General features: G+C 38.3%; 1 protein-coding gene and 1 long non-coding RNA gene across 2 annotated transcripts; one reads left to right on the plus strand and one right to left on the minus strand.

Annotated features, from left to right (window-relative positions):
• Positions 1 to 810: 810 nt before the first annotated feature.
• LOC139137982 (uncharacterized) lies at positions 811 to 10,428 on the minus strand. Its single transcript, XR_011553523.1, has 4 exons — positions 10,213 to 10,428; positions 9,218 to 9,334; positions 4,254 to 4,534; positions 811 to 1,640 (listed from the first exon to the last, which is right to left on the minus strand). It is a non-coding gene; the product is annotated as an uncharacterized lncRNA (long non-coding RNA).
• A 1,398-nt stretch (positions 10,429 to 11,826) lies between these two features.
• On the plus strand, positions 11,827 to 13,637 carry LOC139139318 (uncharacterized). Its single transcript, XM_070708197.1, has 2 exons — positions 11,827 to 12,216; positions 12,295 to 13,637. Exon 2 carries the CDS (start codon positions 12,298 to 12,300, stop codon positions 13,234 to 13,236), a length of 939 nt encoding a protein of 312 aa, XP_070564298.1. The 5' UTR covers positions 11,827 to 12,216; positions 12,295 to 12,297; the 3' UTR covers positions 13,237 to 13,637.
• Positions 13,638 to 20,264: the final 6,627 nt, after the last annotated feature.

The raw sequence follows: 20,264 nt of genomic DNA on the forward strand, positions 1-20,264 counted from the left end.
GCAGAACTCATCCTAGGAGGGGATTTCAATTTTGTACAGAATGTTCACATTGATAAGACTGGCGGAAGGCCATCCGCGCATTTCCGATGTTGACATATTGTCCGTCAAAAATCAGAAATGTTGGATTTAGCTGACGTGTGGAGGGTTTTGAATCCGAACACTCGTAGATACACATGGAGGCAAAAGAAGCCTCCTGTATACTGTACATTTGATTTTTTCCTTTTGTCGTTCAATCTCCTGAGTCAAACTGTCAAAGCAAATATTGGTCCAGGTTTTCCTACAGATAATTCTCTTGTTGCTATTTCTATAACCTTGGACAAGGTTAAATGAGGTTCAGGTTTCTTGAAACTGAATTGTTCTCTCTTGTCTGATATGGATTACATGAATCTCATCAATCCAACATGGAGGTAGTAGCTCGTCTGTGGACGCTGTCACCAGATTATCACCGGATTAACTTTGACAAAGTCAACAACAAGCGCACCAGCAAGGTATAACTGAAGATTATACCTTGTTGGTGCGCTCGTTGTTGACTTTGTCAAAGTTAATCCGGTGATAATCTGGTGACAGCGTCCACAGATTAATAATTTACCCTTGCTTACTTTGGCAAATTAGGCACTCAAACTCATCAGATAATAGACTAAATTGCCACCTTGCTTGCTTTGGCGAATTAGGCAATCAAACTGGTCAGATAATAGATGCAGCATGATGATAAAACCTTTAAGCAAGATTGTCAAGGGCAGTGCAAGACCAAAACACCAAAGTTTGGTAGAATAAACCTTTATTAGCAATATAACAAAACACCTACCCATCCCTGGGGACGGACACATAGGCTATCCCCTATGGACTGATTCAACCACAATTTTAAATATGGAAAAGACCTTTTATAAGAATTTATATTCCACTTGCAACAATTTTAACACCTGTGATACTGCAGTTAATGACGACTTTTTACCGGAAGGTGTTGTTATTCCCAAGTTAAGTCTTCGTGAGAGGCAGAGTTGTGAAGGTCGCATAGACAAGAATGAGCTGTTGTTGGCCCTCGAATCAACTGATAACGGTCGTTCGCCTGGAACGGATGGCATTCCGGCAGACTTCTACAAAGTCATTTGGAATGCGATCTCTGACAGTTATGTCAATTCCCTGAATTCATTCATAGTTGAAAGTCAGTTTTCAATTTCACAACGAAGAGGTGTCATTTCGCTCATTCCCGAAAAAGATAAGAACCGAATGGATGGTATCTTAAAAATTGGAGACCAATTTCGCTCTTAAATGCTGACTACAAACTTGCTCCGAAAGCCATTTCATTTCGTATACGTAATGTTCTTCCATCTATCATAAACTCCAATCAGACAGGTTTCATCTTGGTCGTCAAAAAATCCTGAACGGAGGATATGACGTCATTATCATGGTCAAAATGCTTTCCAGTTAACTGCGTCTTCATGTTGGGGAAGAGATGAAAGTCTAAGGGTGCTAGGTGTGGATAGAGTTTGTAGCCGCAGTCACGCACTGTGTCCATCGCAATGACTGACTTGTGGGGTGGAGCATTGTCCTGATGGAACAAAATACCTTTTTCCTCAACTTTCCCGTCGTTTTTTATAACCTCCCACAAGTCTTGTATCAGCAGTCAAATACACAGCGAACTGAAAATAAACCAGTCAGGTAATTAGTCATCTGAAGAGTTGAAACAAATGCAAACCAAGCGTCATTGATCTGGCATCGTTCCTTCAAAGTTAGGCTCAAAACGTTTCATCCAAACCTCGTATATAGAGTTTGTGAAAGCAATATTTCTTGAAGAGAAATTCTCTGATCATCCCGAAGAACAAACGTTTGGTAACCAATATACCCAGAACGTGAAATATGCATTCTAACAGGATGATAATTTGATAATAGAAAAAAATCATCATCCATATGCACAAAGTTGAGTGTGTAGCAAACTTAAATCTGGCGTTGGGAGGGTCTCTGCTGCAAGAAAAACCCCTATGCTAAGTGTTTAAAATCGCTTTAAAAACTAACAAGGTAAAGAGAGAAAACCAGTTGAACCAACATTGCTCGCAAATTTTTTCAGAAAACAAGTCATTGACAACGACATAGTCCCAGCTTGTAATTGGGAATTTGTCACTGGAAGTGGCTAACTTGAAGTCGATATGATGCGCATGACAAAAGAAATGCGAGTACCAAAGCCCTGTCTATGAATGTTGTCCATATTGGCTTGGATTGTAAACAAGTACCGTAGCCATTAGTAATAGTATGAATGGAGTTATGTCCTTTAATCAAGTTGGACAGAATTAGGTATGTCGTACCCTTGGCTCTTGAAATGTCAAAATTCAATTAATCTCCAAGAAACTGGTCCAGCGGATGTCTGAGTAATGGCTCTTGACATAAAGAAGTCAGAACGCCAGATGTGAACAAGAATAGCCAAAAATTTTCACCACACTTTTTCAAAAGTCGAAAATTTGCTCATTCTCAATAGAGTTAGCCAATATCAAATATCGGAAAATGTCAGGTATTTTGTTTCTCGAGTACCAAATTTGGAATGGTGACCCCAGATTTTTATTTTTGTTTTGAAAGAGAATGGTTGAAAGATTCCTTGAAGGAACTTTCAACTGTCTTTCTACCTTAAAATACAAACTTTGCAGGAATGGGTTCATCAATACATCAATTAATTAATGCATTCTAATGTACACAGCACTTAAGTTAGTCACAGATAGTGAAATGCCTTCCACTGTGGGCGGTGATTACAACATCTGGAATTATCCTGGATCCAAATTTCTCATCAGAACTTGTGTGTCTTACATAGAAAAGTTGCAAAAATTGGTCTGCAATGAAAAAAATCACCTCAGCTTTGTTTTCTGGATCAAATTTTCCTACAAATTGATACCAAATATGACAAAATTATATGTTCACAGCCTTCGAAACTGTCTCACAACATATCCTGGGTAGGTGTAGGTCATTTAAGGTCACAAACTGAGAAAATTACCTAAAATATACAAATTTGGGGTTTCCCAAGACTTTGAGCAGAAAATTTATCTAATAACATCCCTCAGGACTTTATACCAAATTACACAGCTATCAAACAAGTAATTTTGAGAACAAGTTTTCTTGAGCAAAAATGGCAATATTGTCTTGAAAATACAAATTTTTATATTTCAGGACAATTTCCACATATCAAACTATTGTCATCTCTTTACGTCTGTGTACCAAATATAAAAGCTGTCTGTCCGGGGGCTTTAAAAAGAAAATACTGTTTAAAATTTCTTGACCAAAAATGACAAAATGGCTCCAAAATAGTAATTTTCCCAATTTTGTCATAATTTCAACAAATTAGAAGACTAACATCCGAGAAAACATCCAACCCAAATTTGACAGCGATTGGGCTGGCAGTTTCAGAGAAGAAGAATTTTTACTGAAAATGAGAAAAATCACCAAAAAATTCAGCAAAAACACAAAATTAAAGATTTCTTCACAATATTCGTAAAACTGTATAAAGTTTACCTAAGGTACTTGCACACAAATTTTCAAAGCAATTAAAACAACGGTTCTTTAGTTATTGATTCTTGACCATTTTCACATTTTGTAAGCTAATTTGCATAATTTTGGCAACGCAGACTTCATTTGAACAAAATCCCATCTATAGCCCAGGATGCATCCACACACCAAATACCAAGCTGAAACGTGCAGCGGTTTGCGTGTTTTTGTTGTTGACGGACATACTGTACGTACATACACACATACATACAGACGCCATCGACTTCAGCTTATACGATAACCTCACATTGGTATAACCAAATGTGAGCTCACAAAACTAAAACATACTTTATTCACATCGACTTTATCAACAGTGCAAAGCTTTACATTGTCAATTTTGAATGTCCAGTATCTTAGTATCTTCAATTGTATCCAGCTGTCAATGCTTACAGACTTAGTACACCAATGGCAATAATGTTATCTTGCATTAAACGATGACATCATCACAAATGTGATATTATACTTCAAAGGTACCAGCAACCAGTGCAGTTGGCTTATATTTCTTTGTTGGTATGATCTAAAACTACACCTTACACACGCGTGTTTCATTACCCGGAAGCTGCGAATTTTAGCGGTGAGGAAAGAAATGAACAAACGAACCCGCGAGACTGTCTCAGCTGTGCGAGATTTGGCGCGATTTCTAGCGAGAGTTGAATGTTGAGTTCGCTTTCCCGTAAAAAGTGATCAGAATTCTGGTATGGTCTTTGTTAAACAGTGTAACTGCTTACCTACTTGAAGTAGTGTCCCATTCAGTGTCAATCAAAATCCAAGTGCTGTCTTCATTGAAGATCCATGACTACCCCTTCGACAGGTGGACAGGACACCACATGCAGCAACTAACATTGACTCCAGGGACTTCAGCAAACTGTATATTCTAAGTGAAGTTGCTCATTTCCAAGTGATGTTGCTCATTTCCAAGTGAAGTTGCTCACTTCAAAGTGTTGCCTGAGATTGAAGCAATTGGATGGTCCTCATTTTCACAGTATATCGATAATATCCAGGCATATCACTGCTGGAAAGAATTATCAACAAAAAAGTCACAAAGATTAGTACATGTATGACAGAATTATAGTATTTTATCTTTAAAGCAAGACAAGGTCTTTTTACTTCTTAATTTGCAATATTGTTTGTTTCTTCAATCCTCACCAAACTTATAACAAATACTGGTGTAATACTGATTGACACAGTTTTTGAGGAACTCAGTACTCTCAATAATTTACAATGCAGACAGTATTTTGATACAGTGATCTGGCAACTCAGGATGATGAAAAGTTAAGTTGATATTGATACAGTTTACAAATTTCATTGGTGTAGAACAGTTTGATTTGTCTAAAATATTTACTGTAAGAAAGAAGTTTAAGAAAATGATACATTGGATAATATAGTGATAGTTAACAAACAACTAAAATTAAGTTTACAAATAGTAGCAAGCATTTCAATTTTTTTAACACTCTGTTAAAGTTTTCACAAATTTTTGGTCAGCTCAAAATCAAACAGTGACAGCAACTATAGTTTGTGACTGATTATTATTCTTGACAGAGTCAGTTTTATCTCTGACAGGTGTTATGATGAAAAATCAAAGAGCTTTTATTTGAATTGACATTCAGCAAACTGGAAGTACATGAAACCTTTAGATGTGCAGTGCCGGTAGCCATTACAAGAACACAGCTAATTACCAAATAAATCTCAAATATTTACTCTCCATAAAAATACAGAAGTTAACATAAAAACTTTTAATGGTGTCAGTGAAACAGATACTGAAAAGAATTATGAAGTCTACTGTGTGGAATACTGTTTATGGGAATGAAGTCTGATTAGCCGCCGTCATGGCCTGTGTATGTCATCAAAATGACTACCATTCTATATTTACATGGAATTCATATACAGACTAATTGAAAATTTCATACAAAATGAACTTCACCAATGTAAGCATATACTTTTTTATATATCACTGTCATTTTCTACAAATTTACTGACAACCATTAGTATTCAGGGACAGTCTGATTCTGTCAGAATGTACTGAAAATTGTCAAAACATTTCATGAATGACAGCTAGCAACTCTGATCGAGCCGCACATGGGAGGGCCTGATAGTACATTGGAAAGCTCTATATACACTATCAAATTACAAATTCAGCATTTTCGTTTGGTTTAAAACATCTGAATCTTGTATAAAGGTGGATAGAGCTGTACAGGGAACTATGATATGAATCCACAAGGAAGAAAATCATGTGAAAGAATCACATCATTGGCTATTACAGGCTGCAAGATAACAGTTGGACCAGTGGTATGGTTTGATGCAATATAATTCCTCCAAGTTTTCAAAACTATGCAGTTACTAGTTGATCTCGGGCTACACTCTGTGTCTGGAAAGAAATCATTCTTTAAGCCCCATTAGATATCTTTTTGCATTTTTTGCTCAATAAGATGGTTGAAATAAAATATCAATGATATAAAAGTGCTTGTTGCGGAGTAATTGCATAATAATTTTGGAATAATGACAATGAATTAACTTAGATTTTAAAAAAAAATTTTGTTTTGAGTTGCAACTCAAATGTGGCTAACACCTATGTGCATGTATAAAGCACCTGAATTAAATCCATCAAATAAATCATCAAGGAATGAATGACATTTCAAATGATAATATGGTTTTAATGACAGGAAGTCAAAACAATTTCCATGATTATTGGGATGATATTTTCTATTAAGCAAAATGCAAAAAAGATACAGCTAACACTAACCTGGCTTTAACCAGTCCGGGTTATGTCCATATAGAGGATACTATGATTGACCAATCAGCGAACCTGCCGTCGCAACATCATGAATAATTAACCATGCAAACCTAGGCTCGTAGATTGCAACAAGTTCGGTACTTTTCGGCTTGATTTCGCCATTTATTTTTAGCACTCGGTAGTTTTTAGATGTAAACGTTACGCACAATGTTTAGTACGGTCGAAATGGTGACCGACACAAGTTGTTAGTACATCAAAAGTTACTTCTTTGGATGATTTTCCTGGCTAGGTACCGCTCCTAGAAATCAGGATTTAACCCTTGTAAATCTATAGTAAGTTATTTGTCGCCAAATATCGCCTATTTTTGGTCAAATTTCTATTTAACCTTGCAATCTGTAGTGTAGATTTCAGTTTAGTTTAGTTTATTCATTCATTCATTCATTTCCATAATTACAAGACTGTAATTACATCACAATCTATGATTGCAAGATACAAAGACTGCTATTCTTATGAGGTATAAAGACCCCACATTATAAACTCTCACTGTGTATTACAAAAGTATATACAACAGTAAATATCTCAGTGTACAAATAAATAGAAACAAAAACTTACATATAATTAAATTAGTCAATAAAGAAATGCTGTTACAAAAAAAAGACACACGAGAATTATGAGGAATATATTCTCTTTTATGAAAGGGAATGAATGTGAATAGGAGCTAGAAAATAGCTAATGCAAAGCTAATGAATGGTGACCGACAATGTTTCAAGTGACATGAATGAATGAATGGTGACCGACAATGTTTCATGACCGAGAATGTTTCAAGCTTTGCAACGATGGGTCAACTGTTCCTGTCGGTCATTGGAGCACGATTTTTTCGATCACCATGCATTTCCCGCTACGATTGACCCTTCGCTCAGAAAAGCGCGCTCCGGATCAATCGCGGAGAAGTCACAGGTGCCTGGGTTGCCGGTGTACATGCATAGAGAGAGATGGGCTATCTCTAGGCATGTACACCGGCAACCCAGGCACCTGTGGGAGAAGTTAACCAAAAGCTGGAAAAGAGCACGAAAAACGTCCAGTAACTCTTTCTCGAACATGGTCAAGGGTAAATAAACCCAGAAAACTATTCCTGAAGAAATCTTACAATTTTTAACACGGCAGAACGTCGACACTTCCGGGTAGCCAACAGTCTCAGTCGATCGGTGGATCTGTCAAGTCAGATCGCGATGTCAGCAAAACATTTCATAGCGAACCAATGTAACCTTTAACCCGGGTACATATACTGTACGTGATTGGTTCTTGCCTAAATCTCATTACATATACGGTACGCCATTGGCTCTTCCAAACTATCCTCTATATGGACATTACCCGGACTGTTAAGTATCATTATATCATAACAGTGTATTGATGGCGCAAATACAGAGATCTGATTGGTCAAAGCATGAAAAGAACTGTGGTATATTCGTGAAATACCATGGCTGGCACACGCTCGAGCTCTCGGCAAGAGCAAATATCCTTTTTTGACGTCCTATGCCAGAATTTCAATTTGATATGACATAATGACAATCACACCCAGCGATGGTATACCACTCAGTTTTTACCAGTTTACTTCATATATCGCTCATGCATATAATATATGAATGAATGAAACAATGAATTCAGTTGTGCATTTCTCCAGGGTGTTCAAAAAGTCTTGAAAGCGATGGCAAATTGTTAATGATTAGCAGTACCACAGGTCCAGTCACAGGTCCAGTAGGCATAATTTGTGATGATTTTTTTCCTATAATTATCATAAAAAATAATTATGAATATTAATAATTATTAATATGAATGTTACAGAATATTAAAACTTTTTTACACACAATGTCGTCTACTTTGTGTAAATGCTGTCTGGAAACTCCATTGTTGTGATAATTATGATTATTGATAAATTATGATTATGATTATTTACACATTGTAATGTGCCTATGTGAACAACCCCTCTGGAAACCCTTATATAGTTTCACAATCTATGCCAAAATATACAAGTGACACCATTGCCCTGGTTCAGTCTACGGCGAGAGTTACCATTGCCCAGGTTCAGTCTACGGCGAGAGTTACTACACAGTGTATTATAATATATACACTGTGTAGTAACTCTCGCCGTAGACTGAACCTGGGCAATGGTAACTCTCGCCGTAGACTGAACCTGGGCAATGGTGTCACTTGTATATTTTGGCATAGATTGTGAAACTGTATGAGCGTTTCCAGAGGTTGTTCACATAAGCACATTACAATGTGTAAAATATGACTTTATTAATCATATCATAATTTATTCATAATCATAACTATCAAAACAATGGAGTGTCCAGATGGCATTTACACAAAGTAGACGACATTGTGTGTAAAAAAGTTTAATATTCTGTAACATTCATATTAATAATTTATTAATATTCATAATTATTTTTATGATAATTATAGGAAAAAATCATCACAAATTATGCCTACTGGACCTGTGGTCCAGTAGGCATAATTTGTGATGATTTTTTTCTTGTTATTATCATAAAAAATAATTATGAATATTAATAAATTATCAATATGAATGTTACAGAATATTAAAACTTTTTTACACTCAATGTCGTCTACTTTGTGTAAATGCTGTCTGGAAACTCCACTGTTGTGACAATTATGATTATTAATAAATTATGATTATGATTAATAAAGTCATATTTTACACATTGTAATGTGCTTATATGAACAACCCTCTGGAAACCCTTATATAGTTTCACAATCCATGCCAAAATATACAAGTGACACCATTGCCAAGGTTCAGTCTACGGCGAGAGTTACCATTGCCCAGCTTCAGTCTACGGCGAGAGTTACTACACATACACTGTGTATATACAACTCTGTAGAGAGGTCCATAAAGTCTTTTTCATAAGGGATAGAAATATACCATGGAAATGTACCAAAACTCACCCTGTATGCATGGTGAATCACGTGTCTCGGTGTCTTTAAGGAATGAGATGCACTAGGTCTTTGAGCATACAGTGTAACTTCCATATCAACAGGGTCATCTGGGTCACACACACCTGCCTGTAAATCAAGCACACACAGTAATTGTTAAGACAAATTACACATAAGATCTAAAACTTAATTGGTTTAATCTGTTGTTTCTATAATTCAGATGACACTTTGTCAAATACCATTACACATTCGAATTGACATTATGGGAAAGTTCCATTAACTTAGGAATACCCCACTTCCCTACTTGGTTATCAGAATGATTAATCTCTATGTCAACATTTGCAAACAGATTATCTTGAGTGAGTCTTTTCAGACCTGATGTTCCTGTCATAGCACCAGCTGGATAAGATAAACGTGACAATGGAATATTAACACCTTGGGGGTTAAAGTCTTCTGTTTGTCACCCAAGTTGGTCAGGCAAGGACCTGGGTTTCAGGTACCATTCAAGTTAATGCAGTCTTTCCCTAATGAACCCTGTACAGACTGTTCAATTCAATTTACATTTTTGTTTGCATCAAAATCATGAAAATGTTTCCCAGATAAAAAATTCAAAGAAATGGCAAATATTCATGCATCAGACAACCAATAAAACAACAGAGAATGCCAATTCCCTCTCAATCTTTAAACATGAACCAAAAAAAAAATAGTATTTCAGCGTACAGTCCATAAAGTTGTAGGATCAGAGTAATGGTGGATCTGTACAGAGAGATAAAGTTATTTGTAGTGTAAGCCTCTCAGCCTATCGCACTGTTGAAAGTAACTAAAAAGAGCTTACATGTGATGATCTGTACGTCACGACAAAAATCACAAATTTCACAAAAATATTCTTATCCCTACTAATATCGGTACACCTACTAATAGATCTGTACATATATACTGATCAATGGCAAAATAAAAGCCAAGTTTTCGGACATCAGCAGCATTCAGATACAGCATTTAAAACCTACCTGTTGTGTTTACCATTGAATACCAGGAAACTTCACTGTTGTGTTTACCGTTGAATACCAGGAAACTTCACTGTTGTGTTTACCGTTGAATACCAGGAAACTTCACTGTTGTGTTTACCGTTGAATACCAGGAAACTTCACTGTTGTGTTTACCATTGAATACCAGGAAACTTCACTGTTGTGTTTACCGTTGAATACCAGGAAACTTCACTGTTGTGTTTATATGTTGTGATATATCCATGGATGACAATATACCCGCCAATTGCTCTCACCAAATCCAGAGGGTCCATCTTCACAGGTCCACCTTTCCATTGACGTAAATTGGTACATTCAGGGTACTGATTCGTTACTGACACTGTAGGGAAATATAATGGTATTTAATGGCATTCACAACTTAGCACAAGTCCCTGTCTCTTGCTTCCTGGGACAAAATCCACTAATATGTATGTAATTACAATCATGCTATTGAAAAAATCAGGGTTTGACTATTGTTTTTTTCGTTTAAAAACAGTTACAAAGAGATGTATACCGGGTACGTGAACACTTTTTTAATTAATGGCAAGTTTCTTTCTACATCCTCATTTCTAATTTTGTCATGACAAAATTGATCATACAATAGATGTGTATTGTTCTTGTGTGTCAGTGGTCATTGATGGTGGTGCCGCCGGCAGTGTGTATTAACTATTCACAGTATACATGACCACACTCACCATTGAAAACAATAGGGTTGGACCACACCACAGTGGTATGTCTGGGTGTTATATTTTGCTGCCAGACCTAACATCACAGTTACTGTTCATATTGCAGAGACTTATACAGCCTGGAAGGTCATGAACTTTGCCACCAGACCTTGGTACATCACAGTTACTGTTGATATTGCAGAGGAGACTTATACAGCCTGGAAGGTCATGAACTTTGCTGCCAGACCTTGGTACATCACAGTTACTGTTGATATTGCAGAGGAGACTTATACACCCTGGAAGGTCATGAACTTTCCTGCCAGACCTTGGTACATCACAGTTACTGTTGATATTGCAGAGGAGACTTATACAGCCTGGAAGGTCATGAACTTTGCTGCCAGACCTTGGTACATCACAGTTACTGTGATATTGAAGAGGAGACTTATACACCCTGGAAGGTCATGAACTAATTGCTGCCAGACCTTGGTACATCACAGTTACTGTTGATATTGCAGAGGAGACTTATACACCCTGGAAGGTCATGAACTTTGCTGCCAGACCTTGGTACATCACAGTTACTGTTGATATTGCAGAGGAGACTTATACACCCTGGAAGGTCATGAACTTTGCTGCCAGACCTTGGTACATCACAGTTACTGTTGATATTACAGAGGAGACTTATACAGCCTGGAAGGTCATGAACTTTGCTGCCAGACCTTGGTACATCACAGTTACTGTTGATATTGCAGAGGAGACTTATACAGCCTGGAAGGTCATGAACTTTGCTGCCAGACCTTGGTACATCACAGTTACTGTTGATATTGCAGAGGAGACTTATACACCCTGGAAGGTCATGAACTTTGCTGCCAGACCTTGGTACATCACAGTTACTGTTGATATTGCAGAGGAGACTTATACACCCTGGAAGGTCATGAACTTTGCTGCCAGACCTTGGTACATCACAGTTAATGTTGATATTACAGAGGAGACTTATACACCCTGGAAGGTCATGCGAACTTTGCCACCAGACCTTGGTACATCACACTTACTGTTGATATTGCAGAGGAGACTTATACACCCTGGAAGGTCATGCGAACTTTGCTGCCAGACCTTGGTACATCACAGTTACTGTTAATATTGCAGAGGAGACTTATACACCCTGGAAGGTCATGAACTTTGCTGCCAGACCTTGGTACATCACAGTTAATGTTGATATTACAGAGGAGACTTATACACCCTGGAAGGTCATGCGAACTTTGCTGCCAGACCTTGGTACATCACAGTTACTGTTGATATTGCAGAGGAGACTTATACACCCTGGAAGGTCATGCGAACTTTGCTGCCAGACCTTGGTACATCACAGTTACTGTTAATATTGCAGAGGAGACTTATACCCTGGAAGGTCATGAACTTTGCTGCCAGACCTTGGTACATCACAGTTACTGTTGATATTGCAGAGGAGACTTATACACCCTGGAAGGTCATGAACTTTGTTGCCAGACCTTGGTACATCACAGTTACTGTTGATATTGCAGAGGAGACTTATACACCCTGGAAGGTCATGAACTTTGCTGCCAGACCTTGGTACATCACAGTTACTGTTGATATTGCAGAGGAGACTTATACAGCCTGGAAGGTCATGAACTTTGCTGCCAGACCTTGGTACATCACAGTTACTGTTGATATTGCAGAGGAGACTTATACAGCCTGGAAGGTCATGAACTTTGCTGCCAGACCTTGGTACATCACAGTTACTGTTGATATTGCAGAGGAGACTTATACACCCTGGAAGGTCATGAACTTTGCTGCCAGACCTTGGTACATCACAGTTACTGTTGATATTGCAGAGGAGACTTATACAGCCTGGAAGGTCATGAACTTTGCTGCCAGACCTTGGTACATCACAGTTACTGTTGATATTGCAGAGGAGACTTATACAGCCTGGAAGGTCATGAACTTTGCTGCCAGACCTTGGTACATCACAGTTACTGTTGATATTGCAGAGGAGACTTATACAGCCTGGAAGGTCATGAACTTTGCTGCCAGACCTTGGTACATCACAGTTACTGTTCATATTGCAGAGACTTATACAGCCTGGAAGGTCATGAACTTTGCTGCCAGATCTTGGTACATCACAGTTACTGTTGATATTGTAGAGGAGACTTATACAGCCTGGAAGGTCATGAACTTTGCTGCCAGACCTTGGTACATCACAGTTACTGTTGATATTGCAGAGGAGACTTATATAGCCTGGAAGGTCATGAACTTTGCTGCCAGACCTTGGTACATCACAGAGTTACTGTTGATATTGCAGAGGAGACTTATACACCCTGGAAGGTCATGAACTAATTGCTGCCAGACCTTGGTACATCACAGTTAATGTTGATATACAGAGGAGACTTATACACCCTGGAAGGTCATGAACTAATTGCTGCCAGACCTTGGTACATCACAGTTAATGTTGATATTACAGAGGAGACTTATACACCCTGGAAGGTCATGAACGTTGCTGCCAGACCTTGGTACATCACAGTTAATGTGATATTACAGAGGAGACTTATACACCCTTGAAGGTCATGAACTTTGCTGCCAGACCTTGGTACATCACAGTTCCTGTTGATATTGCAGAGGAGACTTATACACCCTTGAAGGTCATGAACTTTGCTGCCAGACCTTGGTACATCACAGTTACTGTTGATATTGCAGAGGAGACTTATACACCCTGGAAGGTCATGAACTTTGCTGCCAGACCTTGGTACATCACAGTTCCTGTTGATATTACAGAGGTGACTTATACAGCCTGGAGGTCATGAACTTTGCCGCCAGACCTTTGGTACATCACAGTTCCTGTTGATATTACAGAGGAGACTTATACACCCTGGAAGGTCATGAACTTTCCTGCCAGACCTTGGTACATCACAGTTCCTGTTGATATTGCAGGGGAGCCTAATACAGCCTGGAAGGTCATGAACTTTGCTGCCAGACCTTGGTACATCACAGTTACTGTTGATATTGCAGAGGAGACTTATACACCCTGGAAGGTCATGAACTTTGCTGCCAGACCTTGGTACATCACAGTTCCTGTTGATATTGCAGAGGAGAATGTGGAGATGTTATCAGGGACCTGAAATCAAGAGAAGAGCAGTTAGCTGTTAGGAAGGTTTTTCTACGTTTTTATGGGAAAATGCAATCCCAAATTGAATCTTTATAATTTTGCCATACTTTAATTCCCTGGAAAAATTCAAACTGCTCTTGTTTTAGATTTAGAATAATATTTAGGGGTTGGCATGCACTGTTCTCTGAAACCACCAAACTGCAAGATAAGACTGACGTCACACAAGGTGTAGTACATCAATGAGTGATAGGATTTATGAGTAATTTGTCCTGTAGAGAATAGTACCTTGATGAATCTTTTGGATGGTTGAAGTAACTTGTGTCAGTAATGTCACAATCTAAGCACCATCAGCTAACCAGTGCTTGTAGCCTTCAAGTTACAGCACAAAAGAAGCAAAAGTAAAGTAAAAATACTTGAAAACTACTCAGAAGCAATGCGCTGGATGTTACATCAAATTTGAGATGCCTGTTACACTATTTCAAATCGGTATTGAAGTTTGCTGATGAAAGTTTGCGATGAATTGTCACAAAGACCACTCAACTGACAAAGCAAAGTGCTCTTTCAGTTATAAATTTCAACAAAACTTTTGGGAGTCAATTTTACTGTGACTGAGAAGGAATGATAGAAGTACATGTAAGTTTTAGTAAAATCTAATTTTTCATAACTCTGAACACCTTCAAAGAAAGAAGTACTTGGCTGCATACCCATTGGTGTTCAATACTACGTTGGGTAATAGATGGTTGCCTGGTATTGACTTTTGCTTTACGTTCCAACACAGTAATTCAAAGGCAGTAAACAAACATTGCCTCATGGGATATCCTCCCAATACAGGATGTTGAAATTAGTATCAAGTAATGAAGTAAATCTAATTTTTCTTACGGGACAATTAAGAAAGAAATGAAGGAACCTCTTGAGTCTCACATCTCTTGATAAGACATCTCTGGACATGACAATAGCGTCATTCTGCTCAGTCAGATACTCCAACTTTTCAATAATTCTGCTGTGTAAAAGTTCAAATGATCTTCATATTTTCCAAATTTCTCTGACAACTGACTCTGCCATAATGGTACTGATTTCTTGCAAAGCTTTGATACCATATGGTCCTGCCATCCTCCTGTGGATGAATAGACAATTGCTGATTGGTGAAAGTAATACTGGCCACAACTACAAATCCCTTGCTTGATTTAATGAACATAGTAAATACAGTCAATATATTTATAAATATCTGGAAACTTAGTGAATCAAAAAGTATCGGTGTAATTTACATGTACCCTATATGTGTTGGACATTCAAGACTGTCCTGGTCCCCTGCAAAAGCAAACTTGACAGCTAAGGGTATGAAATCTTTATTTTCAATTCAAATAGCAATTAAGAAACTTGGTGGAATGTCTATTGAGAATGCTTTTAAGTTGCTTGATGCAGTCATTGTCCCGATTATTTATTATGGTAGCGAGGTTTGGGGTTACGAGTATTCAGAATGTATTGAACGTGTACAAACTAGGTTCTGTAGATTTTTAACAGGTGTGAGTAGTAATGTTAATACTGCAGCTGTATTGGGAGAATGTGGCAGACATCCATTGTATACTTTAAACGATGTATTTCGTATTGGCTGAAACTGATTTTAATGGATAACAATAGATACCCAAAGGCATGTTATTTAATGTTAAAAAAACTGGATGCGGCTGGTAGACGTACATGGGCCACTTGTGTTAAAAATCTTCTTTTTAAGTATGGATTTGAAAATGTTTGGTTGGAACAGCAGGTTGGAAATGTAACTGTATTTTTGAATATTTTTGAACAAAGGGTAAAAGAACAAGAATGTTCTGAACAAGAATGGCATACAGATATTGTAAATTCTTCAAGGTTAAGTCTTTATTCTGAATTTAAAACAATGCTTGAGCCAGAAAAGTATTTAAATTATTTGAGCCACGACCGTAAGAGAATACTTGCAAACTTTCGCTGCTCTACTCAGAAATTTAGTATTGAAATTGGTCGTCATAGAAACTTGCCAGTCAGACAAAGAATTAGCATGTATTGTAAAAACTTTGAAAATTTGTCTAAACGAATTTTTTTGCCTGTGTGAAAATGAAGTATTTACAGTGTACCTGAAGTTATGTACCATCTCACGGAATTTTCAAGACTTTGTATTTCTCTGTTGTGCGATGGGCTGTGGCCCTTAATTGAAATAAAGCACTACATGTGCGCATGACTACACAGTAACCTTATGAGGGACAGAATGTTTCTCATCTCGTCACAAAATATCATGGGGTAGACAGGTAGATGATTTCATTGACAAAACGATAATCTTTTATCGAGCTGAGAATGTGAATAGTCAACGGGATGTACATTATCCAGCAACGAATGCTGAATGCTGACACGAAAAGAATCTGTTGCTTAACTATAAACTATGAACTCACAGTCTAGTATTGATAAGTCACATGACCATTTGCCTAGACATATACGTAGGCACTATCGTACTTTTATATCGCATTGTTGAAGTTGGATCTCAAGACTTGAAGAGTCAGAACAAGTCAGTGGATTAGGGTGATCAAATTACTGTCACCAGGTTCGGCATGGTTGAACGGTCATCCTTTCTTCACACTGAATCAAGTACTGTAACTAGCGGAGTAGTCGTCATGGTAACACCGCAATGAATCCATCTCAAAGATCTCATGGACTTAAGCAAAAAATCTTAGACTGGAGCGAGAAAGTGACACTTTCTCGCAATTGGTAAGAATCTCGTTATCCTCACTGCTCACCAGTGAGAATTAAACAACTCTCAATGGTGAGCAGTGAGAAATTAGACACAGGTGAGAATCAACCGGACTCACAAGTCATTGGTAAGAATCAGCCAGATTTCTTGTTCAGTTGTGTGAATCGGTCTGGTTAATTCTCACCAGTGAACAATGAGTCTGGTTAATTCTCACCAGTGAACAGATAGTCTGGTTGATTCTCACCAGTGAATGATGAGTATAATACATTCTCACTGTGAAAATTACCATTCTCACAGTGCTTGGTGAGAATTTCCATTCTCATTGGTGAGAATCTGATATCTCACCAAGGAGTGCATTTCTCATTGCTCAGCAGTGAGAATTCAAAAATTCTCACTGTTAGAAGTGAGAATGACAAGAGATCCTCACCAATTGCGAGAAAGCTAAGCGTCACTTTCTCACTCCAGTCTCGCAATTTTTTCCTATACTGATGCTTAAACTAACATAATGATTATCATGAAGACACCACGGTCTGCCCATCATACGGATCGTGCATAACAACTAATGGAGCGTTGGTGCCGAGGTGTTGTCATGGCAACATCACATTCCCTTCTTCATACAGACCGCTTTATAAGTAACAGAGCGTTGGTCTCTGGTTGTTGTCATGGCACAACTAACGGACCGACGGCCAGATTTTTTCTTTCTAGAGCACAAGGTCACACTTAACAAAATCATGTAAATGTATTCCAGATATTCGAAGAAACCTGAGTTCCATTGATTGCAATCAACAGATCATCAATAGAGAAACCAACTGTACGTCCACATTTCCATCATTTGAACCAGCCAAAGCAGAAGACATAAAAACTCTCATCATGCAATCGCCTACCAAACCGTGTTCTCTTGACCCACTTCCTACATCAGTATTGAAACAATGCCTGGACAATTTACTGCAGTATTTAACCACAACAATCAACTTATCTCTCCGATCTGGACATGTACCTACCACACTTAAATCTGCTCTTGTAACTCCATTACTGAAGAAGCAGTCGCTGGATATTAACACTGTTAAGAACTACCGTCCCGTATCCAATTTACCATTCCTCTCGAAAGTCCTGGAAAAAGTTGTTGCAGTTCAACTTAATGCCTACTTCACTACCAACTCCTTACTAGAGCCACTACAATCTGCATACAGACGATATCACAGTACTGAGACAGCTCTCTTGAAAGTTCACAATGATATCTGCCTATCTCTTGATTCCGGTAAGAGTGTTATACTTGTCCTCCTGGATCTATCAGCAGCATTCGACACCATAGATCACACCATACTGTTGAACCGGCTGTCTGACCTTGGCGTTACAGCTGTTGCCCATAAATGGCTCGAATCATATCTTATGGACAGGTACCAGTCTGTAGCAATTGCAAATGTTACGAGTAAACCCCATCTTCTTCAGTTCGGTGTACCTCAAGGGTCAGTCCTCGGTCCACTTTTGTTTAATATATACATCTCTCCACTTGGAAAACTCATTCGTCAACATAACTTGGAATTTCACCAGTATGCAGATGACAACCAATTGTACCTGTCTTTCTTTAACAATGACTCACTGTCCGCTGTCAGCTCTATTGAGGCCAGTATCTGTGACATCAAACTCTGTATGACACAAAACATGCTACAACTCAACGACTCAAAAACAGAGGTCATTCTCATTCGTTCGAAGTTTGACCATTCTCAAAATCCTGTCAGTCAAATCACCATTGGCTCAAATGTTATTACGCCAGTCAAATCAGCCCGGAATATTGGAGTTATCTTTGACAATACCCATATGTTTCACAAGCATATCCAAACAACCTGCCGGTCAATTTATGCCCATCTACGTCGAATCGGATCCATCAGGAAATATCTGAGCAAGGAAACTTGTCAGGTATTAATACATGCTGTATTGTCGTCAAAATTGGATTACTGTAACTCACTTCTATACGGTCTCCCCAGATCCAATATCGGGCTGCTTCAACGAGCTCAAAATACCGCAGCCAGAATCGTCACCCGTTCAAGAAGAACAGATCACATATCGCCAGTACTTCGCAGTCTTCATTGGTTGCCAGTTCAGTACAGACTTGACTACAAAATTCTCCTGCTAACTTACAAAGCTCTCAAAGGTCTGACCCCAGTCTACATTCAGGATCGGATCAAGCCATATAAACCCCGTCGTTCATTACGCTCCAACTCTAAGAACCTGCTGTGTGTACTCAACTACAGACTTAAAACGTATGGTGGACGTGCTTTCTCCATCACAGCACCACAACTCTGGAATGCTCTACCTTCTGACATTCGACAGGCCCAAAGTGTTAACATTTTTAAACAAAAACTCAAGACTCATTTATTTGCCAAAGCGCATGAACACTGATGTTAAAAACTCAGCGCCTTTGAAAATAACATGGTTATTGATCCTGGCGCTTTATAAATGTTTTTGATTGATTGATTGATTGACAGGGCTCGAAATTAGCGGTAGTCCCGCGTCCACAGACTACCAACTTTTCCCTTGGGCTACCAAAACCCATGAAATGGTAGCCCACACGGACTACCAAAGCCTGGGACACGACATTACTTGGTGGGCAACTTGAGGTTGATCGCTGTGAGATGACCGACGCTCATAAAGTCAACCAAACTAAAATATCATTATCTGAACTGATTTACTTGGATGACAGGCTCGGGAAATGATGGCCAACGGAAATTCATTTTCATAGTTATTTAATCATAATGTATCACTCACAATTAAACACAAAAATTATTCAAACTGCAAAGAAAAAGCTGTCGAGCCATCCACGAGATTATGATGGAGAAATATGGCCGAAATTGCCACGAAAGTATTAAGAACATGACTGTACCAAGTTGTCATCCTGAAATGAATAGCAAATCTATTTTAGCCATGTTATGTTTACACGTGCTGAGTGAAAAATCGTTGTCTTGGCGAACATTAAAACTTACGTATAAGTACTGCGTATATGTGAATAGGTCGTCAAACTTTGAGGCGTCACCGTTGTCCACTACACATGCTATACCGTTCTCCTAAGGCTATGAAATGCAGGTATTGATGTCACATGACTAGAAAATTCACTTCATAGATAGAATCATGCAAAATAAATCTTTCATTGTCAAGATATAAATAAAAATATCCTTTACAAAAAAAACTCTTCACTCATGCATGGGCTACCAGACCTTGTCACTGGGCTACCAACTTTAGAAAATGGTAGCCCATTGGGACTACCATGGAAAAAAGTTAATTTCGAGCCCTGATTGATATTCCTCTTTTATTGTTATTTTTATGAAGCATCTTCGATTATTACAGAAGATAATGTCAATCTCCATTTGACACTATGACTTGTATGTTAGTGTTTGCTGAACAACTGTCTTCATTTTTCACATCGCCAGTTTACAAGGATATTGAGCTTCACCTCAAACACCTTCGCCTGGTCGAAACTTCAGATAGTTCTCATTACGAAGCATTGTTACTTATTATTTATCATCATTCACTAGTTATATGAACGGAA

Source organism: Ptychodera flava, chromosome 8 (genome assembly GCF_041260155.1).
Source record: "Ptychodera flava strain L36383 chromosome 8, AS_Pfla_20210202, whole genome shotgun sequence".
Taxonomy (NCBI): domain Eukaryota; kingdom Metazoa; phylum Hemichordata; class Enteropneusta; family Ptychoderidae; genus Ptychodera; species Ptychodera flava.

Bases quoted from the DNA above. Each gene is read 5' to 3' on its own strand.
- LOC139139318 (XM_070708197.1), top strand. From the start codon at position 12,298: ATGAACTTTGCTGCCAGACCTTGGTACATCACAGTTACTGTTGATATT.